General features: G+C 40.1%; 4 protein-coding genes and 1 long non-coding RNA gene across 10 annotated transcripts; 2 read left to right on the forward strand and 3 right to left on the reverse strand.

The window, feature by feature from the left end:
- The first annotated feature begins 946 nt into the window (after nucleotides 1-946).
- LOC148340117 (uncharacterized) lies at nucleotides 947-9,915 on the forward strand. Its single transcript, XM_088289476.1, has 8 exons — nucleotides 947-1,328; nucleotides 2,084-2,122; nucleotides 2,209-2,517; nucleotides 3,147-3,455; nucleotides 4,044-4,358; nucleotides 5,359-5,508; nucleotides 5,845-5,918; nucleotides 6,233-9,915. The coding sequence occupies exons 1-7, from the start codon at nucleotides 1,298-1,300 to the stop codon at nucleotides 5,886-5,888; spliced, it is 1,197 nt and encodes a 398-aa protein (XP_088145602.1). The 5' UTR covers nucleotides 947-1,297; the 3' UTR covers nucleotides 5,889-5,918; nucleotides 6,233-9,915.
- Nucleotides 9,007-13,547, reverse strand: LOC148340118 (uncharacterized). The gene is made up of 6 exons (XM_088289480.1): nucleotides 13,093-13,547; nucleotides 12,905-13,006; nucleotides 11,992-12,023; nucleotides 11,846-11,871; nucleotides 10,764-10,820; nucleotides 9,007-10,516 (listed from the first exon to the last, which is right to left on the reverse strand). The coding sequence occupies exons 1-6, from the start codon at nucleotides 13,172-13,174 to the stop codon at nucleotides 10,294-10,296; spliced, it is 522 nt and encodes a 173-aa protein (XP_088145606.1). The 5' UTR covers nucleotides 13,175-13,547; the 3' UTR covers nucleotides 9,007-10,293.
- LOC148340119 (uncharacterized) lies at nucleotides 12,179-18,781 on the forward strand. The gene is made up of 4 exons (XR_015842446.1): nucleotides 12,179-12,316; nucleotides 15,796-15,866; nucleotides 17,367-17,463; nucleotides 18,218-18,781. It is a non-coding gene; the product is annotated as an uncharacterized LOC148340119 (long non-coding RNA).
- On the reverse strand, nucleotides 14,095-17,559 carry dnase1l1l (deoxyribonuclease I-like 1-like). Of its 3 annotated transcripts, none has more exons than XM_088289478.1 (9): nucleotides 17,389-17,559; nucleotides 17,164-17,323; nucleotides 17,005-17,093; nucleotides 16,813-16,899; nucleotides 16,607-16,728; nucleotides 15,039-15,151; nucleotides 14,775-14,932; nucleotides 14,514-14,610; nucleotides 14,095-14,184 (listed from the first exon to the last, which is right to left on the reverse strand). In XM_088289478.1, exons 2-9 carry the CDS (start codon nucleotides 17,302-17,304, stop codon nucleotides 14,104-14,106), a joined length of 888 nt encoding a protein of 295 aa, XP_088145604.1. In that variant the 5' UTR covers nucleotides 17,305-17,323; nucleotides 17,389-17,559; the 3' UTR covers nucleotides 14,095-14,103. The 3 variants fall into 3 exon arrangements, 2 of the variants coding, with proteins under 2 accessions (XP_088145604.1, XP_088145603.1); XM_088289477.1 differs by having other exon boundaries at nucleotides 17,005-17,123; XR_015842445.1 differs by having other exon boundaries at nucleotides 14,134-14,184; nucleotides 14,690-14,932.
- Nucleotides 17,988-25,663, reverse strand: traf3ip3 (TRAF3 interacting protein 3). 4 transcript variants are annotated; one of them, XM_088289475.1, is made up of 14 exons: nucleotides 25,526-25,657; nucleotides 23,842-24,065; nucleotides 23,162-23,228; nucleotides 22,987-23,032; nucleotides 22,607-22,634; nucleotides 22,490-22,519; nucleotides 22,175-22,270; nucleotides 20,977-21,048; nucleotides 20,728-20,886; nucleotides 20,370-20,507; nucleotides 20,157-20,292; nucleotides 19,706-19,839; nucleotides 18,825-18,941; nucleotides 17,988-18,365 (listed from the first exon to the last, which is right to left on the reverse strand). In XM_088289475.1, exons 1-14 carry the CDS (start codon nucleotides 25,557-25,559, stop codon nucleotides 18,138-18,140), a joined length of 1,509 nt encoding a protein of 502 aa, XP_088145601.1. In that variant the 5' UTR covers nucleotides 25,560-25,657; the 3' UTR covers nucleotides 17,988-18,137. The 4 variants fall into 4 exon arrangements, with proteins under 4 accessions (XP_088145601.1, XP_088145599.1, XP_088145600.1 ...); XM_088289473.1 differs by having other exon boundaries at nucleotides 17,989-18,365; nucleotides 23,842-24,225; nucleotides 25,522-25,662; XM_088289474.1 differs by having other exon boundaries at nucleotides 17,992-18,365; nucleotides 22,987-23,029; nucleotides 23,842-24,225; nucleotides 25,526-25,663.
- Between the last annotated feature and the right edge of the window lie 396 nt (nucleotides 25,664-26,059).

Genomic DNA, 26,059 nt, shown 5'->3' on the forward strand with positions numbered 1-26,059 from the left:
GCTTCAATATGTCATAATAGTACTTATTTGGATGAATGAAAGCATGGCGTTCGGCGTGCCTTTTTCTGCAACAAGACAATGTATTTTACACCCTTGGGTAAAGTAGTACATTTTATGCCGACATTAATTATGAGACATATTAGTTGTTCTGTTTTTTTTTTGTATTAAACTCACTTCCAGGCCAGAATGATCATACAAATGGGGAAAAAAGTGTGGCGACTAGTATTATTGCTACCCAAACCAGTTCAGTTCCAGTGTTGGGCAAGATACTTCCAAAATATAATATATTACATGTTATTATTTACTTGCATGCGAGAGTAATGTGTTTCTAAATATGAATCTAGGTGGTTTGGGGTTGGGAAAAAAATAACAAAAGTATACTTAACATAGTTTTAGCCATTCTTATTACTCAAAAGATGCTTGGCCAAGTTGACTTCACACAAGGTCTTAAGTGAACTGAATCATTAAAATCAGTTCATCAAAAAGAATCGTTCGAAAGATTCATTTCTGGATCAGGTGTGTTTCTGTCATACATCACTGTCAGAACATATTTGGAAAAACATTTAAAGGCCATAGAATATTCTGAGTAAATACGGCAGTAACTGAGCTTGGCTTCTTCTCCTCCGTGACAATGTGGATGCTCAAACTAGTTCATATTTGTAACCTCGTTATGCCGGAAATTTATTGCACACACTATATTCGTCATCCCGCGTTAACTGAGCGTGCTTTCTTGTCCTGCACAAATCTTGTAACCGTATGTGCATGTCGCCTTTAAAATGAAATAAGAAACCAAAGCACTAAGCAACCCGGTTTGTCAAACAGCACGACCACTGCGAAAGGTATCGATGATTTGTTGGTTTAGAATAAATCAATTAAGCTTTCAATATAAAGTAATAAAGGGCGTATTGTCTCTTTTTTAATAAGATGCTGCGGTGTAATGCTGCGCCCTGGTGGCCACCTCGACAATTGCTAACCCTATTGGGTTAAACTCCACTCTTGACCCAACACATTCCCGACATGGACGTCAGATTATTGTGACGGGCCCACCTAACTCGCGACATTCCTGCACTCGTCGTCGCTTTTTATAGCGGGCATGTCTGTCGCTAGTGTACATTACAATCGTTTAGCATGAGCCACTTGATTAAAGCTCACGCAGTTAGCACTTGGTCGCCTGTTTAGCTCACTTAGCTAACTGAGCTAGCTTGTCACATGCTGCGTGTTTGTAGCCTACTTCAGCACTCCACCGGCCGGGCGTCATTCCGACCCCGCCGTTTGATGGAAGGGTGAGGGGGAAACGATGCTAACATTGCTCCACATTCTGCTAACGGGTAAGCTTAGGCTGCTAGTCGAGGCTCAAGTTGGCTAACGTGCAGTTAGTTAGCCGAATTTATGTCTAAGTTACGCACCTCCTTCAGGAATTTTACTTGTTGACGCCACTATATTGTATTGGTTTGGTTTGGTGTTTAAATTAACAGTCACCTGCGTTGTTTGAATAGCAGGTTCTCTTACAGTGTAATCCTTTTAATCTTAAATTAATTAACCCTAACTTCTAAAAGGGTAAGGGTGTTAACCCTTTGACACCCTGTTTTGGAACCCAAACCTCTGACTCTAGCTCCTAATTGTGGCATTGAAACCTTTATTTGAAATCCTAACATTTGTTTAAAACCCCTCACCCAGGCATGAAACCCCCATTTTAAACCTTAACTGAGACTTGAAACCTTTCTTTGGAGTCCCACTCCATGTTTAAAATCGTAACTCAGGCATGACCCTAATTAAAAACTCAAAACGTAGCCCTTGTTTAAAACTAACTGTCGCTTCAAACTGGAATTTGAAATCTTGCCTTGTTTAAAACCCTAACCCAGGCTTCAGTCCCCAATTTAAAACATTAACTCCAATACCTTGCTTTAAAAGCCTAACCCTTGTTTAAAATTTGACTTGACATCCGCTTTAAACCAAGAAGGAGAATTTATTGACAACCTATATTCTTGTTTCGTGTATAGTTTTCTTTAAATTCAGTAGTACATTGATAAGAGTTGAAATCTGTGTTGACTTACTGATAATTTAGTTCTCATTTCGTCAAAAGGTTTGTTAGGTGTTCTGCGGGACAGAGTCACTGCCTTTGGTAAGACAGGATTTGGAATGAATGCGGTCTCCTGCCATGCATAGCGGAACAGCGTGGTCCTCCTAAATAATATTTCTGGTCCTCAGACAGTGTCAGACTAGTGGATGGGGAGAACAAATGTTCCGGCCGCGTCGAGATTCTCCGACATAACCAATGGGGGACAGTTTGCGATCATGGCTGGGACCTCCGCGAGGCTGATGTGGTGTGCCTGGAGCTGTCCTGCGGCTTGGCAGAGTCGGCCCTCCACGGCGCGGCTTTTGGTGCAGGCAGGGGAGAGATCTGGCTGCGGCACGTTCAGTGCACGGGACATGAGTCCAGTTTGACCCGATGTGCCGTCGTCCTTCATAGTCAGACCAGCTGCACGCATGAAAATGATGCAGGGGTGAAATGCTCAGGTGAGACGCTCTATCGATAAGCTGCTTTGTGCTTACTCATGACGTGTGTTATATGTTAGCATATTCAGCTCTAAAACAAAAGATGTAAAAACAAACATTTGTAAATTAAAAACTACTTGAGTATTGACATTTTGGATTTTACACTGTTCGAAATTATTATACAAATAATGATTTTGTCTGTCAATTGGGAGTCATCAACTTTCAACACATTCAAGTCATCAACTTGAATGTGTCCAATGCGGCAAATTCAAACAAATGACAATTTTTTGTTTTTTACAATCCATAAGATGTTTTGAAACACTGCTGTTTATCCTTTGGCTTTCGACTCGGCATTAGGCTTGTTTTTTTTATGTTACTGTTTTTGTGCTTTTTCTGTCTTCATTAATAATTTGTTTTACTGTTTGTTATTTTACGACTTTTGCTCCATGCACAGCTCTTTGCATATGGTGGTGGTTGGTCTTAAAGTGCTTCATAAATACAGTTGAGTTAGTTGAGAAATTGAGTACAATTCTGAGTATTATTGCAATTTCAACCACAGTGTGGCGTAAACACCAATAACACATTCTTGCCTGAAATCTATGTTTTTTTTTTTGTTTTTTTTTTTTATTACCCTTTTGTTTTTCACACAGGTATCCTTTTCATGCCCGTCCTCTCGCTATTGTCACCCCACAACGTGTTCTCTTCTGGCGAGGCAGTTCGGTTCAGCTGCAGCGTCCTGCCAGGTCGCCACATCAGCGACTTCTACCTGTACAAACATGGCGTTACCACGCCTGTGGTGACGCAGAGGGCAGAAATGAGTCAGTCACGGGTGGAGATGATTCTGCCCAACATCGAGACTTTCCAACAGGGCAGCTATAGCTGTCGCTACAGGGTCAGTAGCAGCTTGCCTTCTCAGATGCTCAGCTCTCCGCCGAGCAACTCTGTCAACATCACTGTGGGTAAGTTGCTTATTCGTCATCCAACCACCACCCATTCACATAGCACATAGTTTTTTTTTTTATTTCTCCTATCCTTCATATGGAATATGTGTTAATCATATTGAGATGCTTACGTCTCTGTCAAATTGTATCTGAATGGATGCCACTTCTGAGTGGAACCTGTCCTGTCCTGTCCTGTTTGGTCTTGGCCACCTCCTCAAAGATTTTTTTTTTTTTTTTTACGATGAGGTGCCATATTGAACTTCCAGTGTCCAGTGTGAGAGAGTGAGCGTATTAACACACAATTTAACACAAGTGCTCCTCTTTTACACTTGACACCTTATGGCGCTAATGAGTCACTTGACAACAGGGAGGGAAAATAGCTAAATGCGCTAAGTTTGGACCTTTTCTTTTTCCTTTTTTGGACACTCTGTTGAGTTATTTTTGGGCACAGTAAATTTACAATGCTATACAATTTGTATACTGACTTCTTTACATTGTAGTAAAGTATAATTACATTTGTGTTGTGCCAGAGAAAACATAAAATAAAATATATGACTTACTTTTGTGAGATCTTAAAAACTCATTTCTTCTTTGGTGTGATTACAGTGGAACTCCTGACCCCTCAGCACTGGTACAACACATCCTCTGAGGCCCCGACTGGTTCCGTCATCAAGGGCCACAGTTTTAACATCACATGCTCCACACCGCAGCCGTACCCTGGAGGCTCCTTTCAGCTGCGACTCATCCGCCCCAATGGCACGGTGCGCCAGACTCTGCCGGCCCTCAGCCCCTCCGTCACTTTCACCTTTACCGGTGCACAGAGTTCAAATGAGGGCTACTACTACTGCCTGTATCGGGTCCAGCTGGGAGGACGCACGTTTGTCTCCAGAGAGAGCCAGGCCCTACCCATATCTATAAGAGGTGACACATCTTTGGCTCCCTCATTGTGTTTGGTTCAAAATAACAGAACAGACAAAAATTGAACTGTAGAAGCTGACTCAGTTCAGTTCAGTTGACTTTTTGTCCCAACGAGTAACTTGTCTTACAGACAGTGTAAAAAAGACAGTTTAAGACCCATTAAAGCAAAAAAATTAAATCTTGTAAATTTGATATACCGCGAGAAAGTGTTAACAAAGGCCCTGAAATAGGCATGGGCCGAAATTCGCTTATGGCGGTAACTGAGCAAAAATATCTCTGTCTTAAAATTACAGCTGTAAAATATTCTTTTTTTCTTTTTTAATATTTGGATAGATAAAAAATATCTATATATATACATTTTCCAAACAAAATATAAAATATTTTGTTTATTAAACTTCTAAAACATTTTAATTCTTCTTAGTATGTAACAGTATGCCATGAATGGTGACCGAGAGCAGACCTGTGGGCTGACCTCATGGCACCATTTTTTTTTTTCCAATGCAAAGTTGCTCTCTCTCATCTTCCTTCCTTCTCCTGCCTGTGTGTAAAAACTCAACCTTCACCTCTCTGCCCAAATGCTGCGTTTGCCACACCTCAAAATAACAGAAAAGAAAGAAATAGTAGAAAACACTTAAATGCTATTCCCCACAATCAAATATGTATAATGAATTTCAAAATAAATCTATGATTTCGCTTAGCATGGGCTATAAGACAGTTTAGAAACTGTTCCATACAATGCAATAAAAGAGAGTCAAGACAACCAAAAGTAAGGTAGACCATACGGACAAGACTTAGTTGGCAGATAAATTTATTTAAATAAATATACATGCTAATGCACTTTAAATGAAAGCTTACTGTGGCATTGTGCAAATTCAGCAATTTGAAAGCTCTGGGGATAAAGAAGTCTTTGGTCCACCTCTTAAATGTCCGGCCTGAGGGGATGATTTCGAAGCAATGAGGAAGAGGATGTCCTTCTCTGACCAAAAAATTCTCCCACCTTCAGACCCAGATCCAGTTCTAAGTCCAGTGATGATCAGCTGGCTTGTGTCTGGGGTGACATTCGTGATCGCTGTCATCATTATTGTCATTGTGGCCAAAGTGCTGTGCAACAAGGAGAGGAAGCCCTCTGAATTGGAGCGAGAGACCAGATCTTGTAAGTCAGTGCTTCTTAAAACTTTTTACATGAACCACCGCAAAAATCCTTGCCTCGCGAAGTATCATCATTTTGTCCAACATTAAAATACTGTAGCGTAGGAGTCTCTGTGTTCATCACACAAGACAGGAGTTTTATTCCTTCGTAAGACACTAACATTACGGAATTTTTCTTCTGTAAGAGATCTCAAAAATTTTATTTTGCATGCAGGAATTAAACGCATTTATGGTGAATGTCCATTTCCAGGGACTCAGAAGTACATAGTTAGGCTTTTTCTTTTTTTTTGTTTTTACTTTAACGCTTGGATGAAATTCTAACAGATGCTTTCATCTACAGGTGTGGAAAACACTTATGTTGCCTTATCAATTAACAAGCTATGATGGTTTATGCAGCCGAGCACATTGCAAAAGGTATGTGCATGTTGTTTCTGTCTTGAGAACATTATATTATTGTGTAATAACTGAAATCACTTTTTTCCTTGATAATGTGGTGTGTAACGCAACCATATTGATCCATCTTGTGTTTGATTTAATCTCATTTTACTAAATCATTTTAATAATTTTAGTCTGTCATTTTGTATTGTCACTGTGTTAGATTTCGATAAACATACTTGTTTGTAATACGTCATCTACTTTACGTCTTATTTAATGTTTTGATGTTGATTGCTTGGAGAGTGAGTGTTGGCAATTAAATTGGGTCATGGGTTTCTGATTTACAACACTAGGAAGTCAAAGGGCTGCGGCTTTGTCCATCATGGATTCTTGTGGCACCACAGAACCGGTTGGCTTGGTCAGCAATCTCTGCTCCTTCACTTCACAGTCTGGATGGTACAAGTTTTCTACTCTGTTTTAATTTTCAGATTTCTGTATCTTTCTGTATCTCCACCAATATCTGCTCGCAAAGAAAACACTTGGGCCTTAATCCTTAATATATTATGAAATATTTGAATGGATTACTTTAATACAAATATTTAATTGTTGGCACCCTGACGTGCCTCCCCACCCATCAAGTGAAATTAAACAACCAAGCAATTATTTTGCAGGTTGTCTATTATTTTTATTATGTTTAATATTATTATTTTAAGAGTGTCCTTGAGCAAGCAGTTCTAAATGTTGTCCCTCTGTGAGGTCACAATTTCACTCATTTACATATTTAATGTACTGTAATAATAAAGCCCCGCCCCTGCTGCTGCGTCGGTGAATGTCAGTGCGCCTTGTAGGTGGATAAGCGCTATACAACTGAAAGCTCATTTATCAATTATTTTTGTATATTAAAACATGTGCAGTATTTAATAGCTCAATAACCATAAACCTATAATACAACAATAATCATGATAAAAATAATAGAATGAGATGGGATAGAGAGAAATTTTTTCCTACATTGCTGAGGAGAGGCCTCTCTTCAGTGTGAGCTTTTCACCTTGCCAGGTCATCGTCATAGAATATGGAAGGGTGAGACAAATATAATTTGACCTCAGTTGTCACGCTTTTATTTTGGGTCATAGTTTCTCCTTCAACCTTGTGTTGTTTTTGCTGATGTTTTCAGCAAGCAGGACAGAGATCTGACTTAGTAGCAGCGTAAGGTGTGGGAGCCGTGATGATTGAAGTGCTGTGACCTAGGTCAGCAGTGGCGGCAGGTTATTGTTGAGGTGGCAGTGATGTTTCTGGCAGGTTCACAACCTCCTTTATGGTGGACTTGATGGTGTCAATAGCTGTCTTCATGTGTTTTGTGAAGTTGTCAGGGCTGAGGATGTTGTTTACAGATCCCCAAACATGAATGTCCTGCCAAGTAGATGTCAGATGTCTTACATTTTTGTCTGCTCTAAGGACCTTAGATATAATCTTCTTCTGCTCAAAAACCTGCTCGATTTGTACAATTAAATAGCTTTCAATATTACAGTTTCAAGTTTTAACTAATTGCAAGATGGAGCCTGTGGTTGAAACACTGCAGCCTCTTCCAGTTGTTTCAAGTTGGTGCCTTCGCCACATTTGCATTGATGTCGGTGATCATGCACACTTGCAATTCTTCCCTGAGACCCCGTGTCTCCAGTGCATCCTTTTAATATAAGTTCACCATTATGGTCATTAGGGTAAGATGAAGTCTGTAGGCATGGGCTGACCAATTCCCTCTCATTAGTTTCCCATCAATTAAATTGATAATGAAGTTGATTGAAGACTCACTTCCCATGTTTGAGGTTTGACTATTTGTATCGAATACATGCACAGACTCTCATCTTTCTCGACATGTTTTGTTTGAGATTAAATTATCTTTCTTAGCAGGGACTGTCATTGCTGCAAATGATTTTTTTCCCAAAACTTTTTTAACCCCCCCCAAAAAATGAGCAGTTTTTATCTGCTCTGTGGTTTCTCTGCGTGAAGCCATTGCTACACTGAACACTAGGACGATATAATGATGTTATTAACAAGTGTGCTATTGGTCGGCAAAGTCCAAATCTCTACTAAGGAACAATTTCATTGACTATACGGTTTATACAGGGTACCCTAAGATGGCAATATTCACAAGGCTCGCACACATAAATTCAAGTTGACTTTTTTTCAAGTTCTGAAGGGACTTTTTGTCAACGCAAGCACTTTTCCAGTTGTTAGCCATTGCGACCTTCAGGTCTTCTGCATTCTATCTAGTAGGCCTACTCAAGGGCCGAAGCCAGGAATACCTACCTGCACATCAGCGATCATAGTCTTTGTGCACCCAGCACTTGTGCATTTGGGGCAAGCTGGCATGCTAACTTCCGGTTGACATATGAACACTTGGTAACAACTTGGGAAATGCATTCAAACGTAAAACAGAGTTGACGCTGAACATTACAGCAGGGTTGGCTAGACAAGTTACCTCCTCGTCTTGGAAAGTAAAACTTTTGTTGCCATTTCCACCTCAAAGTACAAGCACTGAGTGATTAAATACACACCTATTCCCATCGATAAACACGTTACCCTATTTTGCCCGTCCTTCCTCCGTCCGAGACCTGAGCACCCTTCTGTCACTGTCTCTCTGTCTTTACTCATAAACCTTCTCGTCCTCTGTCCCCATTGACCATTGCTAGTTTACGCAGCAGCGTGGGAATCGCTGGACACAGGGTCTGATTTTTATGTATTTATTCTTTTAAATTTTTATTTTACCTCTTTTTTTTATTATGTACGTGCAAACACTAGATGCATGTACGAAGGCGTGGCGGTAAAGTCTCACGCTTTGACATCATCCACGATTACGAGTTGTCAACAAGTCTCCAATAACACCAGAAAAAAATCATAGGTGGGAAGGCAGTGATCCATTTGCAAGAGACGGAACTGGCCCAAGTCCCTGGTTTCGACCAAGTGAATGTTAGATAGGATGGGGGGGATACATGTTTCCTTTTACCTGACACAAATGGTTACAATGGTTAGTAGCAAACATGAAAAGCTTTCTCTGTTTATAAAAACCTAGTGAAGATTTAGTGACGCGCAAGAGCAAGTGATCAATTCTCAACCACAAAATTAGAACCTTGCGGTTTTTCAGGTTTCCATTCTTTATTGTAAAGATTGTATTGTGACGGTCTGTTGGGTTGTTCAGTTACCTTGTAGTTCCAGGTGTGCAGTATAATCCTGCAGCAACTATACTTACCAGCCACGCTACATTACAAACATTTGCATATTTAGAAAAGTGTATCAAATATTCTGCATGTTAATGATCAGTTTTGACTGACATGGTCAGATGTATTCAATTTGGATATTTTATTGTACTTGTACTGCATCACAAGAGCTTTGTTGAATATTTGGGTCACGTCAATTACGAGTCAAACAACGTTGGAGCAGCTCATCATGAGGCAGTACATTTGCACAAATTAAATCTAGTAAATTGGGTCCAAACAGTTTTGTTGAAAAACCAACATAAAAAATAAGCATTTGTACTGCGTAAGAATGTTATGGTTGGCTGGTGGACAGTAACAGAATATTACCAAAAAGTTCTATCATTAATGTAAAATATGGGTGAATTTGTAAGTAAAACGGCAAACAGGGTTTCATTTTGCTTTTTGACCTGCTGGCCGGAGTCGTTCTCTGGTGGTCTGTTTTTGAACGTGCTTCTCGTATATATTCATCTAAGCCTTGCGCCTGAGATGACTGAAATAGAGCCACTACGTTCAAAGTCATTCAGGCTCAAGTCAGCATTAATGTACATGTATTTGAAACTACTCCTCGCTCAAGTGGCAAAATGTGACTAACTTTTTTTATTTTTACAAAGATTTGTGCTAAGGACAAACTCCGCTAATTATTATTATTATTGTGTACCTGGGTCTCCAGAGCAATGTTTTATGTTTTTGTAGAGAATGCTTTTGTATCCAACCCATCTATGCATTGTTTATCGTGTATGTACATTAAAATGGTGAATATGTCCCATTGTTCACACAGCTTGTTTTTGTTTTTAAGTTTTATTTGATTCTTTTTGGCAGCAGCTAAAACCTCGTGATCAAGACAGTACAAAAATAATCTGAAGCTAAGAACGTCTGGATCGCAAGTGCAGCTATCTGTAGGTATAGATTTAGGATTAAAAATATGCAACCTTTTTGTTACAAAACCACTGAGGCACTTCTGTTTAGCTCGTCTGTTCCAATGCAACAAGGAACATTTGGAGCAGTCTTAACTCTAATGACCTCAGTCTATAACAATGAAGAGTCACGCTTACCTTCTTATTTAGTCACAAGACGCTCGAAGAGCATTCAAGAAAATAAAACCTCTCTGATAAAATGTCAAAGTAAAACAGCCCTATAAGCAGGGCATGATTTTTCTTAAATCATTCTATTTTCCTGGTGTAATCGTTTGTCTCCATGTTGGAAAAGACGAGATAGAGGAAGACTGCTGCGATGAGGAAGAACACCAACTGGACCCAAATTGGGATGAAGCGGGACGATTGAGGTTCGTCTTGGGAACTGGGAACGTCTTGATGAGATATCTGGGGTGTTGCTCTCAGCCTGGTGCTTGTGTACGGTGACGACGCTGTGTCGTGCGTGTAGCGTCTGAAGACCAACAGCAAGTTTGTCATACACGTCCCGGTAAGTTGATGCTCATGGAGAACCCAAAAAGTCAGAACAATGTAGCCTAGCAATACTTGGCTAAATGGTATCTGATTTGACACTGAAGAGTCCATAATAGATTCTTATTCAATTGACATCATATAAGACCGAGGCATACCACACTGCTTTCCTATCTTGATCACAGCAGGACAAATACGGTACTATTGGCAAATTTCTAGACAATACTCACTCGTGTTGGACTTCCCTCTCGGTCCACTCTGGTCTTGCACTCATGTAAAACGGACGACTGTTGATAGACAGTGCACATAAAGAAGCCAATTAAAAATAAATACAAAAAAATATGCAAAAAAAAAAACAAACATCGGATACATTTGTTTTTCTTAAATCAAACGATGTCATTCTTAACACTTAGACAGCCACTGTTAATCTCCAATGCTCACCCGGCACTGCAGAGCCAATGCAGAGCATGACTTTCATTATGATAAGTGGGGGCGGGTCTAGGGCACTGTGACTTGGTGAGCGGCTACTTGTTCAGCCCAGACACTGAACTGAAGAGAAAAGCTAGCCCCCATAAAGACGAATCATAATATCTATTTTCACTCGTGGAGGTAGGCGGTATTTCATCAAGTAATTTATAAGTCAATTTTCTATAATATCCTTCCATCCATTATCTGGACCGTTTTTCCTCACAAAGGTCACGGGTGTGCTGGAGTCTATCCCAGCCGTCTTCGGGCAGTAGGTGGTGCGCACCCTGAACTGGTTGCCAGCCATTTGTAGGGCACACAGAGACAGACGCATACTCACAATCACACCTAGGGACAATTTGGAGTGTTCAATTAACCTACCATGCGTGTTTTTAGAATGTGGGAGGAAACCCACGCAGGCACGGGGAGAATATGCAAACTCCATCCCGGAAGGCCGCAGCCCGAAATCAAACCCTGCACCTCTGTACCGCGAGGCGGAGATGCTAACCCAGGGGTGGGCAAACTTTTTGATTGGTGGGCCACAATGGGTTCTAAAATTTGACAGAGGGGCGGACCAGGAGCAGATGGATGGAGTGTTTTGGTAACCTCACCTCATCGGAGATAAAAAAAATACATTTAATTTTAAATGGTAATGAACAAAAGCATTACAACAAAATATCTCTCTTTGACACACCACAGTATTTAGAAAATAAAACATTAACAAGGTTTATTCATTTAATTTTTAGTTTGCCCACACCTGTGCTAACCAGTCGCCCACCATGCCACCTTTCCATAATGTCACCTTAATATTTGACTGCTAGAGCAATCACTTTGTAATATCACTTACTTGTCTGCTGGCAAATGACTCCTGGCCTAAAAAAGGACAAACAATGATAGTGAACAAATATTGACAATAAACAGAAATAAAAAAAAAAGTAGCACACCCAAGTAGGAAATTATTCTACAGAGATAAAATATACATGCGTTACTTACAGGTGTGCTGTAAACATATGTAACTTCCTCCTCTGAAATAGGGAGAAAAAAAACATTCAGTTGTCAAGACAGCTTTATAACTTAAAGATGACTAAAAAGCATCGTGTTGGACATCTTGGGTATTTTCTCATGCATTCCAATACCCAAGTTGACGCACGTCTCATTTGTGGGGTGATTACATGCAGGTGGTCTGTGTTTGTAGGGCTGGGTGATATGGCCTTAAAAGCTAAACTAAAATCAAACTCTACGGCTCAGTTGATTCGTCTGCTGCCGAGAGCGCTTTAATGCCCCTGGATCTCTTGTGGTCTTATGTAAAGTTACACAGGTGAGGCAAGGCGACCTAAGCAAAATATTCGTGGCTAGAAGCACATACCTCGGGTCAAGTTTCCAAGATGTCGATAAATCACTGCTTTTGCAACATATACATGTGGACCATGTATTTAGCAATGTTTTGCACGTCCACAAAAACAAATAATAATTAAAAAGAAAGTCGAATAAATCGCCCAGCCCTGCTTGTGTGAGTTTGAATTAAACCAAGAGGCATGTTGCTTGTCAAGGTTGTGCCAAACCAAACTTGTCCAACTGCAGCTGAACTGGATTACTATGCAGTTGAATGCAATTACTCTAACAAATTAAACTCTGCGTAAACCAGCTCCATCGTTATGGAAAAAAAATAGTCTGAGCTATTTTTGTGGCTGAACACCGAGTTTATATTGTGGACCTGATATTTTCTGTTGTGCAAAATTTCGTATTCAAATGACTTTTGAACTAAAGCCGCGTTGCATTGCGGGATATGTAGTTTATTGGGTGGGGCGAGAACTCCCCCGAATGCAGCAGGTTTAGACCATTCTTGGTTAAAAAGCCAACACATTACATAGATTACAGGAAAATATGTACTTTAAAAGCACTTTACCTTCCTCTCGGTAATAGGTTTTGTCCGGTTTTGTCGGAGAAGCTCTTTTCCCTTTGGCCATCGCTTCTCTAATTTTCTTCTCGTACAGACTTCGGGTGGAGGCTTGAGCACAAGAGTGACATATGAGCGATGATAACGATAATAAAAATAATGCCACTCGTATTTAGAGAGCTCGATTCACTGCTCACCGACGATAGGACCATGTTTTATCCCGTATTCATCAAGCAGGTCGCTGATCTCCTCCGCAGACTTAGCACTCAGTGTATACATAATGCGTCTGTAGTTTCGTGTCTTTGGTGTCGTAAATATCGGTCTGTCTCTGTTGCTAAAAATAAATAAGCTTGGCAGCTCTCCCGTTCTTGTGGCGCTCCTTTTCCAGCCCCACTTGTCGTCCGAGTGCTTGTAAGCGCAACTGTCTACACCACACCTCGTATTTTTTCTGACTGATTAAGGAAAAAAATCGCGCACCGGGAATGTTTGTTCCCGCTGTCCCATTTGTAACGCACGTTTACTTATACACACGTCAACCGGAATGAATGTTTCTTGTCTACCGCCTAAATTTTTGCCCTGATGGAAAAAGTAATCGCACCTCCGAAGTGTTTACTTCCGCGTTTCATCCCGCCCACTTTTGTTGTCTTGTCTAAATGCAGCGCCGCCAAGTGGCTCCTGCTGTTAATGATCATGTGTTGGTGTTTTAGCTCTGGAATAAGGTACTTCACGGATGGGCAATTTAAATGCTAGAGGGGGCCACCATTTTTTCATCCTTGCTAATGTTTTACGTTTCTTGAGTCTTCTGGATATATTAAAACGACCGCTGCCGACATTCATTGCACATAAAGATAAAGATGTCCTTTATTAGTCCCACAATGGGGAAATTTGAGTTTGAATTGGAGCGTTTGATCAGTCATAAAACACATACAGAATCTTTTCATTTTCTGCTGAAGAATGGCCAAAAGAAGTGTTGTGATACCTGTTTGGTGTTTTTTTTTTCTTCATGACAACACACACAATCACAATTGTAAAAGCAATTCATATTTAATTGGGGGCAGAGGGGCAAGAGTGATGTTATTAGTTTGATGTTATTAGGTAAGAACAACATTCAATATAACTGTTGTTGTCAGGGCACATTCTGAATGATGTGTTTAATTCATTAAATAGCAAAAATAAAAAAATGCAACTGATTTCAAGTAGCTCTCGGTCTAAAGCTCACTGCGCAGGAGGTACTGGTGGTTTGGCTTCAGGTCGACCTCGACTGGAAAATGGTCGCTCACGGCGAGGGCCTGAAGTTTCAGCACAAAGAGCCGTTGAAACATTTCATAAACAGGTGCCTCTCAGTCATATAAATGTTTATTGATTTTTCAAAAATAATTTTGAACGTTACTTATCCAATATTCAACATTTTTTATGTGAATTCGGGATTTTTGTTAGCTGTAAATTATAATCATCCAAATTATATAGAATAAAATTATGAAAGATTTCACTGAATTTCGTGAAGTTATATGAGTTGAATTGAATGACGGAAGTGAATTATCTTTTCCACGCTATTCCAATTTATTGAGCTGCACCTGCATAAAGATGTTGTAGTGAATCATGTTTGAAAAACGCTTACCTCCTCCTCTGTCATATGGAAAGTCTCTTTAAAGTTGAATGGCTGAGCAGAGCCAGGCACTATGGTGGAAATTATCTTACGTCCGTGTACAATGATCCTGAATTGGGGAGTCAAATAATACAAAATCATGGAAGACCAAGGCTGAGATATGAATAAATATCGAAAAAAAACATTACTTTTGACTGTGAATCCTAAATCATTGTCATTGTAGGTTGATGATTTGGAAACTTGACGGAGACAATGCACGCCACAAATTCCGACCTGTCGTATGCACAGTGCGTCTTCTCCCGTACGGTCGTGTCCTGCTCGTCTCCGATCAGCCACCGGAATTTTTGGTCACTTCGCAGGCGAACAGCTCGCCAACCCTTGATGGTGACATAGCCGCAGGCGGCGTTCAGGTCGCCTAAGATCATCACATTCTGGCCCAATGGAAAGTTTCACACAAGTCTCGTTTTATCATGAAACACATGCACGGACAGCAGGTATCGTGTAGAATTAAAAATAAAATACAAATACAAAAAACACCTCTGTCTTCCACTTCTTGTAGATTTCATTGAACACAATATAAAGCTCATCCATCTCCTTCATGGCACTTTTGGGACTGGTGTGCTGGCCAATGAGGACGAGATCCTTCATGACTAAAAGAGAAACAAGTGCCATCATGTGACGGATGATTTTTACATTAGTGCGGCTCATTGTACAAAATATTGAAACGAAAAGTTTCAGAAACGTTGTGATAAATCCCTGTAATGTGCGTTATTTCAACCATCAATTATTTTATGTGTACAGTGCTAATAAATGTATTATTAGCATCATCATCCAATGTAATTTAATTTTCATCGTACAATGTCCTTAAATTAACAGCTGGTAATTACCAAAAGTTTCAGTGATCCTTAATATGTTATATGCTCAATTTTCAAATCTACTCATATAAAAAAGAAAACCAATTTTAAGTCAAATAATAGTTACTTGTATTCCTGAAGAGAAAACTCGTTTTAGTGGTTGAATGTCACGCTCGTTTTATTGATTCAGACTTCTTTCAAAAGCCACATCAAATTTGGGTATACAAAATGAATTCCATTTGAAATCACTCAATCCTGTTCAAAATGTTGAGAGCTCCCTGAAACACAAAAGTACTCCGTGACCCAAATGTTCTGTATTTCAAAAGCACTGTAAAGTACATGTTGATGCTATGTCAATAAGTAATCTAAAAACTTCTGTTGCTGTCGTAGACGCTTGTTATTTCATTACTCTCTGTCTGACTGCCAACTTTCTTTTTCAGTCCATCCCCACAACATCCTTCCACTTCCTTGACCTGCCGCAGTGGAGAAAGACAGCACCAGAAAAAATAAGGTAAATGTAAATCATCATCACTTCATTGCATGAACCCAGTGGTGCCATTAAAATGTGTCAGACGCTACTAAAACAACAAGGAAAATAGCACTCTATAATGGTTTTCCTTATAAAAACAAACACACAAGTTAATAGAAAGTAAGGTTGATTCCATGATTAATTCATTGCAGCTCATTCTGGTATGCATAACTTGCCCACCAGTGGGCAGTATAAGACTGACATACTGACATATAAAGAGGAATTCCATATCTACTGTAAGTGAGTCAGTAAGTAATATTATTCACAGAGGTTAAAAAATACAATATAGTAATAGTCAACTCGCAGGCATAGTTGAGTATTATTATATTATATAGGGTTGTATCACCACAACAAAGATGCATTTTATTAGCCCATCTATGGCATTTCCTATTACGTGTTAGTATTAAGCTAGAGAACTTTCAGGCAAAGTTATGTGGTTATTTTATCTCCAAAATGTGTCATTCTCTTTATGTTTAGCCTGACGGTAAACTTCAACTGGGTGCGACATGAGAGAACTTTGAAGCCTTTTTGGGGAATTATTTATTGCCAAACTGATGCGTGTCGTGAAATGAGTTTTTGCTCGCAAGTCAAAACATGAACTCATTAGTTGAGGTCACTCTTAACTCATTTCTAAGCGTTATCCATTTCAGACGTTCTCACAAAAAACTAGAAGATTGACGTTGCGCATAGTAATGTCTGACAGTGTCATGTCTTTATCTTACGAGTGGTCGGGGAGTGAAAGCGAACGATGAAAGGCTCTCTGGAGAAGACATCTGTCTCATTGCTGCCCTGCGCTTCGGGTTTAGGATACTGATACTGCTCCTTCACCTTCAGCACATTGTTTCTGTGGAGATGAGAGAGATGAAACGGTGACATTAGGATGACCTGACCCTGACCTTTCAACAAGAACCAAGTCCACTGTTTTCACCTGTAAATGTAGACGTACTGCTCCTTGTAGCTTTTCCTTCCCAGCCTCTCACTTTCTACGTAGGAATACGAATTGGATTTGTCAAACCTGTGGAAAAAGGCAACAGCGTGTGATTCCACAATCATATAGTTTTAAAGAAGTACACGACGATGCTCTGTATGTCCCCTTTAAAAGCTTTTGAATTGAACAAACCTGTTAAGATCTTTCACCAATGTCTGTATTGCTCGTCCTTTCGAGTCGCGAACCTCCTGAATGAGACACAAGTCGCATCGGGAAAGAATCTTGGGAAGAAAAGTCCGATAAAAAATCATCTGTCAAGTTTTGTGACAATGTTGCTGCGATATCATGTACCTTCAGGAGAATCCCCATAACGTTCTTGTTGTTTGCTTTGGATTCTCCAAAGCTCTGAACGTTAAAAGCGCAAATCTTCATAGAAAAAGCCGCATTGAACGCACACAGCGCCACCGCACACAGCAGACCCGCAGTCCTCATCTCGTGGACAATTATTGCCCTGTAAATGAAAAGACACCTGAGTGGGATTCTCCTCTCCACAGGCCCGGTGCATCATCCTCTTACCTCCACTTTGAGCACACACATGAGCAACCTCCAGCAAGTGTGGGATCCGTGCGTTGCGTGACAGGGAACGTGCAGGTAAACTGGAGGTTTGTGTTCTGGATGTGCTGTGTCAGTGCCAGATGATAATAGACCTTTATCTGGAACTGTTAAAAGCCCCGCCGTTCAATCAACAATGTCCACATGACCACAACCACAATTGACCTTTGACCTTGTTGTCTCTTTCTAAAAAAGTTGGTTTGAGTGCAATTAGACAATAGATTCTGTTGCTGTCCACGCTTGATGATAAATATAAAACATCATATGTAATATCATTAATACTATTATTATTAGAGCTAGTTAATGAGAAATTTGGGACCGGTCTGAACAACACATTAAACTGCCATATATATCTAATTTTAAAGAACAAGATTAACAATAATACAGTTGAGTATAATGGCGGTTGTGCACCCATATATTTTCACCCATTCGCTGATTTTTCTCCCTCAATATTTTTTGTAATATTTTTTAATATAAATATTACAAAAACAGAAAAAAGAACAAAAACAACCCCCATTCAATAGAGATCACAATAATCAATTTTAAAAAAGAAAATAACTGACATTTGTATTGTAAAAAATACATTTTTAATATCACACACACACACACACACACACAATATATTTCTAGAAAATATCAACAACCAAAACTAAAACCTTCAAATATTTCCCATTTGAAAACCGAAGGACGCAGTCCCTCCAAATGTGACGTGGTCACACTGCCCTAAAACAGCCGGAGTGTTTGGGGGAGGCCATTTGCATGAAATAATTTTCTATTTGTCTGCCTATGTCAGAGAAGAAGTCTTCTAGTTTCTCTCCAAAACGAGGATGCCATGGCTGCAATACGGCAACTCCGGTCACAGCCCACAGTAGCAGTAGCAGCAGCATCAGCAGAAGAAGAACAAGGAACACGCATGGACTCCATCGGGTGACACGCCGCGTCTGCACCAAGAGGGAAGAAATGCTTGAGTTGCACAGTGCTGACAGCGCTTGCTGTCATCACGTTGACCCAGATACACACATCGACAAAGCTGTTAGTACACGTCTATTAATGAAAGAAAAAAAAAAAACAGTGGTCACAGAAATAACTTAAATCTGATAAAAGTATCATAGGATGAAAATTAACCAATGAAAATCAGACATTGATTTTCAATTGTCATTCAACATAATTATTGAAATTTAAAAAAATCAATAATAGAGGAGTAGCAAAACTCTTTTGTCAATGTGTGTAACTTTTGGGTGAGAGACGGTAAATCATAAACGAACAAGCATTCACACTCACATTCAACACTAGGGACACTATAGAGTACAAAAAAAGAGTAATAAAAAATATATTTTTAAAGCCACATTTCCAGGCTATGTACACACACGTACACACACCCACACACACACTCTGCTTACCGCTTTGCTGCCATGGCGGCCAAGTTGCCCAAGTTCTTCTCTGCACTGCGACAGTCGAATCTGACTGGACTGAAACTCTTGCTCCATGGTGTGCAGCTCAGTCTGCAGGGCCTCGCACTGTGCAATCATTCACAATGACAAACAATTGAGAAGAACCCAACATACTGTGCACATCATGCCGATTGCAGCTGACTGAAATCATCTTTCCCCATTGTAATGAAAAGAAATGCCATTATTAGCGGGTGGTGGTCGCAAATATAATACAGGTATACAGCTGTACTGTACTGGACATGGAGACAGCCCAGCTCCTCAGTATTTGTTAGCCCATCTATGGCATTTCCTATTACATGTTAACTTTAAGCAAGGAAATTTGGATCCATCCATCCATTATCTGAGCCGATTTTCCTCGCAAGGTTCGCAGGCGTGCCTATCCCAGCAGTAGGCGGGGTACACCCTGAACTGTTTGCCAGCCAATCACAGGGCACACCTAGACGAACAACCACTCGCGCTCACACTCATACCTACGGCCAATATAGAGTGTTCAATCAACCTACCATGCATGTCTTTGGAATGTGGGAGGAAACTGGAGTACCCGGAGAAAACCCACGCAAGCATGGGGAGAACATGCAAACTCCAAACAGGAAGGCCGGAGCCCGAATTGAACCCTGTACCACTGTACTGTGAGGCGGACATGCTAACCAGTCGTCTATCATGCCACCAAGAGATTTAAATGTTGTAAAAAAAAAAAAAATCAAACATGACCCTTTGCCGGCCGGCCCCAGTCTCTATGAACCAAGAAGTTGCCTGATCACTAACGAGAAGACATCGCTCTTCGACATCTGGCTCTGAATTAAGAGAGGCTGTATTCTTATCCTCGTCACCTTTTTCTCCTTGATGCGCAGCTCCTCCTGAGTGTGATGAAGCTGCTCCCCCACGTCGCAGTCCACGTTTGGCGATGCGTTTTCTTTCTCGGGTGTACTCTGAACGCTCACGTCCCGTCTCTTGACGCTGCTATCTAAAAGAAATTGGGGGTGAAAAAAATAATTAGTTACTGTGCTTAATTTGTACTTTGAGGATTAATTATTTTTTTTGTTTGATGACACAAAAAAAGAAGACATAGAGAGTAAGTCAATCACCGTTGAGCTCTTGATTTATTGAAAACTTGGTGACTTCAAAAGGCCAAAACATGTTTCAGAGCCTACTTTCTTTCTTGGAAGTAAATGAATTGAATCAGTACTTCTAATTTTAGCAGGGTTTTTTTTAAATAAAAGTATCTATATACTTAGACGATACAGAGAGTGACTTCATTTGCCACCTCTGTCCATGTCTTACCACTTAAGTTCTGCTTTTGGTCTTTCATAAATTGATAGTATTCCTCCTGCAGGCTTTTGTGGAAGAGCAGCTCATTCTTTTCTTTTCTCAGTGACACCAGCTCCTCAGTCAGCGTCGCTTCTCTGGCCCTGGACAGCTGCGCGCACACCCGCACATGACAGTTAAAATGTCAGCCCACTTGTACAGTAGATGAGAAGGCGTCTATTTACCAACCTCCAGCTTTTCTTCATGCTCTCGTGCTCGTTCACCGCTGACTTCCAGTTCCTGTCGGAGTTTTTGACTTGTGAGATTCAACTCCTCGTAAAGGTTCTGCAGCCTCAGGACGTCCCCTTTTGCTGTAATCAACGCTTCCTGGTGACACATGTTTTGAAAAGAAATTTTAGATATAAATCTTTCATTTCCATCTTAAGGTTCATGTACTAGTAGCTACACTCTTCGGCCTTATTAGAAGGCAGTGCCGTGAAGTCAGGGCCTTCTAGGCCTTCACTGCTGGCCCAAACACCATCAAAAGCTCTTTTACCATCACATGTGAAAAAAAACAAAAAAAAACAGTAGACATAAAAATACATACCTGCGATTGAATGTCTGGATTCTTAAAAGACATAAGTGTGAGAGTATTGCTGAGTTCCTCGTTTTCCTCCTGGGCGACCTTCTGAATCTTTTCTTCAAATGTCACTTTTTGCTTCTTCATTTGGAGCGCCAGTTTCCTTGAGGCCTCCTTGGGAAACCTCTGTAAGGGGGCGCATGCTTTGTCAAATCAACTAGGTATGTGCACAAGCGACGCAAAATCATTCATTCTTTTTTTTTTTTCGTTGTTTACCTGCAGGCATGCTTGCAGCTGTGTCTCCAGAAGCTTAATGTTGTTTCTCAGCACATCTTCACCGCAGCGAGCCTGCGGGATAAGCAAGGAAACCACTAGCTGTCATGCTGCACCTCATCATGAATTGGGTCGTGCGGAAGGATGGAAATTCATAACAGAATACAAAGGAAAAAATATTTTTCTGAGTTGAACAAATGAAAAACGGCTGTTCATTCCATTTCAGTTAATGTATTATTCGAGTTAAAACGTAACATGCAGGATTCATCTGATGTACATCCGAAAAAATAATTATCGATCCATTATCTACAGCACTTGTGCCAGCTGGGTACACTCTGGACTGGTCGACAGCCAGTCACAGGACTCGTATAGATAACTGTTCATACCAGTGTATAGTTTTAGAGCAGGGGTGGACCAACTTTTTGATTGGTGGGCCACAATGGGTTCTAAATTGTGACAGTGGGCCTCGACCAGGAGCAGATGTATGGAGTGTTTTGGTAACTTCACCTCATGGGAAAAAAATACATTTCATTTTAAATGAAAATGAACAAAAGCATTACAACAAAATATCTCTCTTTGACACACAGTATTTAGAAAATAAAACATTTACAAGGTTCATTCATTTAATTTTTTTCAAGTTCGGCGGGCCAGGTTAAAACGTTTACGGGGCCGCATTTGGCCCCCGGGCCGTAGTTTGCTCACACCTGTTTTAGAGACTGAGGTTAATCTGACGTGTATATTTGTAGAATGTGGGAGAAAGGCGTAGTAGAGAGAAAATCCATGTAAGCACACAGAGAACAAGCAAACTCCACCAAGGCAACCAAAGACGACATTCAAACCTGAACCTCAGAGCTGTGAGGCACCACTAAATTGCAGTACTACCTATCCTTAACAATATGATCCTTATCTGTAACTCAGAATACATTTAGAATTATCTGCATCTGATTCAGTTCATTTTAATTGAACCACTATTTTTTTCTTATATATATCGAAGCCACTCGTAGCCAGGCCCCGCCCCTTCCTGTGCAACATTGTCAACTTGCACTCATCGGTAGAGTCAAGCTCAAAGGCAGGAAACCGCAGAGCTGATCGGTCTTCCTGAGGTGACAGCTGCCATTCCTCTGCAACTTAGATGACTGTGATGAAGCATACCTCACCAGTATTAAAACAACGTTTACAGTCTTGGAATGGTCACACTTACCTTCCATATTGCGTTTAAGGAGTGCTGCAACTGTGCGCAACACTCCTGCAGTGCTGTCACTTTGTTCTTGATGGCCTCCTCTCTCCACAGGCCCTCCTTCATAGAGGAACAGCATGAGATGAGGTTAGATCTTGACAACATGAAAATCAAAATGGGCTAGTTTTGATGCAGGAGGCCCCGTAGTGTTGTTAGTCGCAGAATGGTAATAAAAAATATTACATAAACAAATTAACTTCATTAGTAAAACTCCTTAACATCCAAAAGTCAAGTTTGCATCTTTAACAAAAAATATAATGGGGCAACAACTGAGCTCACCTGAATGTAGTCCTGTAACTGCACAAGATCCTGGAAAATGCAAATTGATTTATAATGCATTCCTACCTGTCATGATTGTGATGTTGGTAAATATAGAAACAATAATTGTGAACTCACTGATTCTTTGTTGGTCACAAGGCCTGAACTGCACAGATAGCAACAAAAGAGAGCACACCCCTTAGTAAAAATTTCAAAATTTGGGCTGAATTAATTATTTTCCCACCCCAGTTTTGTGCAACTCGTTAGTGTTACATACTTTCACCTGTGAATGGTACAGGTATTTTGCATTTTGTATTATCACTCTTATACTGTCTTACACTGGTCACTAAAGTTCAATATGTTATCTTAATGGCAAAAAAAACTGATGATTTGAAATAAAATCATTCAGACCATAAAAATATAAAGAGAGCCGAGGCTATGAAAAGTCTAAAAATGCTTTTTTCACTGCACTCCAAATTTGACATTTTGTGGAGAGGAATTAAAGTGTTGACACTCACGCTGTTTGGACACTACATTCTCTCATTCTCTGGTTTGGAGTGTCTGCTGGTTGGCGAAGATAAAAACAAAACAGAAAAAAACGTCAAATGATATTTACAAGTGTGGAGCAATACTGCAAATATTTAATTAACAAATACTTTGTACAGTATACTGTAGTACCATTCAGCCACCCACCATCATTGACACTGTCAATGTTTTCATGTGCCTTGGCTTCCTCCTGCACCATCATCTTCATAATCCCCTGCAGATGCAAGAAGCAGATGTGACTATTTTGCTTTCAAGATGCATCATTGCAGTTGGTCCAATGCACAAGTACAATACATCATCACATTATGTCACATTTGAAAACTGATCTCTGCACCTTCTACATCTTTGGCAGAATAGGCTGGCTACTTTTTTCAACCTTTGTGATAGGCAACATGAGTTGAAGTCTTGATTGAATGAGGGTAATGTAACATTTTTGTTAGTCTGCTTGAGAACATGTTGTTTCAATGGTATAAAAGTCAACACAACAGCCTTGGTTTAAACTCAGCAAGCCAGAGCCGTACATAAATTAATAAAAGGGAAAACATTATCGCGTTTGCGTTGTTTTTTTCCCCTCTTGTGTCATAATCAAAGTGGTTGGTTATTGTTCATGGTAGACAGGTTTTTTTTTTACATTTGTGCTTATTTTTGCGAGTCCGAACAATTTGTATTTTATTATTTATTTTATTTTTTTTACGAATATTTAAGTTGAGTCTACTTTTCCCGGCCTCTTCTACTTTTATAAGTACATCGATCTTTACTTGTTCTAACGTAACAGCGTAAGTGAGTACTTCAGGCATGATGTTAAGTGATGAAAAGAAAACGCTCACGTGGTCGTCCGTGTCCGAGCTGTCACCGTCACTGAGGCTGCTCTGTTGGCTTATCCACTCTGACGTGCTCCACGGCGAAGCAAAAGCAGAAGAATAGCAAGTGGAGACGTTCGAGAACCAAGAGCTTCCGCGGGTGATGGGTAGCGGCGGCAGCGACCTCCTCCTCATGAATTCCACTTGCCTCTTATTTTTCAACGTGTGTTTCAGCAGCACCGTATCGTAGTCTCTAGAGGGAATCCGGCATGACGTCACGTTCGTGCGTCTTCGAAGCTGCTCATGTTTCTGTGCTCTGATCTCCACTTTGCGATCAAAGTCTCTCACGGGGGACGCTTGGAGTCCGCGGAGACAAAGCACGTCCATAGCCCGGGTCAACAAACCCACTGCCTACACACGTGCACAAACACGCACGCACAGTCACGCACACGAGCGCAAAAATATATAGGACTCGTATACATTACGAGTAGACTATGGAAGGCCGTTTGAGCATTTATTGGATAGAATCGAAATCTATTTTAAGTACAAATATTCTCATTTTAGGAGATTAATATTACTAGTGAACTCGTATTTTTTTCCCCAGTAGGCCTATTAGTTGTGCTTTTTTTCCTTACTAATAAGCAGTCCTATAGACAGTTAAGTACACCATTGTGCTGCACCAGTTACCACATTAAGCCCAACTAGTAGGTTTGTTTCTTGTGCTAGTAACCTCTTGGACCTTGCTACTAGCACCAAAATGCTCAGGAGCATTTTGCCTCTAACATGTACAGTAGTTCGACAAGAATGACAAGGTTGTTGAGTAGTGTGTGGAAATGTCATACAGTAAGTATAGGACTGGGAAATTATAGAAAAAAATAATCATCATAATTATTTTCTTTACTACTGATCAATATATTTATTTATTTATTGTTTAGGGGCTAAATATCACATATCATTTATAGCACATGATACACATGATATGTTTATTTTATTTTATATTATATTTGTATATTATTCTTACACTTTCCTTCTGCTGCATCCACATCTTTGCTTCATTGCATCTTTGCACACATTCAAACCATGATCTACTTCATCTTTTTATTATTTAGTTTTGCTTATTTTGTTGTTCTATTTTTATTCCCACAGGTCTTTGGACTTCCTAGGCTAACCTTGACCGCAAAAGCAATGCGGAATTCCATCCGTCCATCCATAGCGATTTGCATTAAATGTTAGTATTAAGATAGCAGATAACGGTAATGGTGGTAATTATATATTGAAGGAACTGAATATTTGGTATGTTGGGAATAAACAATTAGAAACAGCACAAAGAAACACAAATTACTGTGTTGCTGTATATTACCACAACAAAAATAATATATCAGGTTTTTGTCATTTTCAGCGTCTGTGCTCTGTTTTATGCTATCAAGGTGCTAAGAAATTAGCATGTATGTTTGGCTCTGCAGTGTGTCTAAGGAATAAAGTAAAGTAAAGTGTCTAGTAAACCCCCAAATACTGTACATGTCCCATGTAGATATATATGTATAAATCGGTATTTCAGTTAGTAAATACACCAAATTGACACTGAATAGTGTCACTGGTGAGAATATTTGTTGTATATTAAACACATCTGAGTGCTGAATGGAGCATGTGCAACGAAATGCATAGTTAAAAAAAGATTTTCTCAAAATCTGTAAATTCGAAGCCCACCTACCACGCCATCTCATCCAGACTGGAACACGCTTCATGCAGCTATTTAGAAATTATCCATTCCCCAACCCCCCAACTCTTTCAAATAGAGGTTTAGGCTGTCTCGTCTTTCTCACATAACACTTTCTGCTGAGCACAATTTTTCAGGAAGTGAAGGGGGACCACCACGTCACATGTTCCTCTATCTTAACAGCCACTCATACCAAACTGATGCATTACCAGGTTGGGCCCAAAGATTACAGAGAGACCAACCCCCTGGCCTGCATGTAAACACATTAGGGGAGGTAGACTTTACTTCATACGTTTTATTAATTACTTTTCTTCTGTTGCAAAACTATGCATTCTCTTATTTGCCCCCCTTTTTGTCATACTATGAGTAGCCCCTAACATGTGTGTTGATGATTCTCACAATGCAGACGTAACACAACTGATTATTAAAAGAAAATCTTTGTATTTTGTTTCATTATTTTAACATTTAATGCATTTACATAAGTGTCAAAATGTTTAGATATCAGGAAGAAACTCTGAACAAGAATAA

Source organism: Idiotropiscis lumnitzeri, chromosome 3 (assembly GCF_059441095.1).
Source record: "Idiotropiscis lumnitzeri isolate Australia: NSW breed Sydney's pygmy pipehorse chromosome 3, RoL_Ilum_1.0, whole genome shotgun sequence".
NCBI lineage: Eukaryota > Metazoa > Chordata > Actinopteri > Syngnathiformes > Syngnathidae > Idiotropiscis > Idiotropiscis lumnitzeri.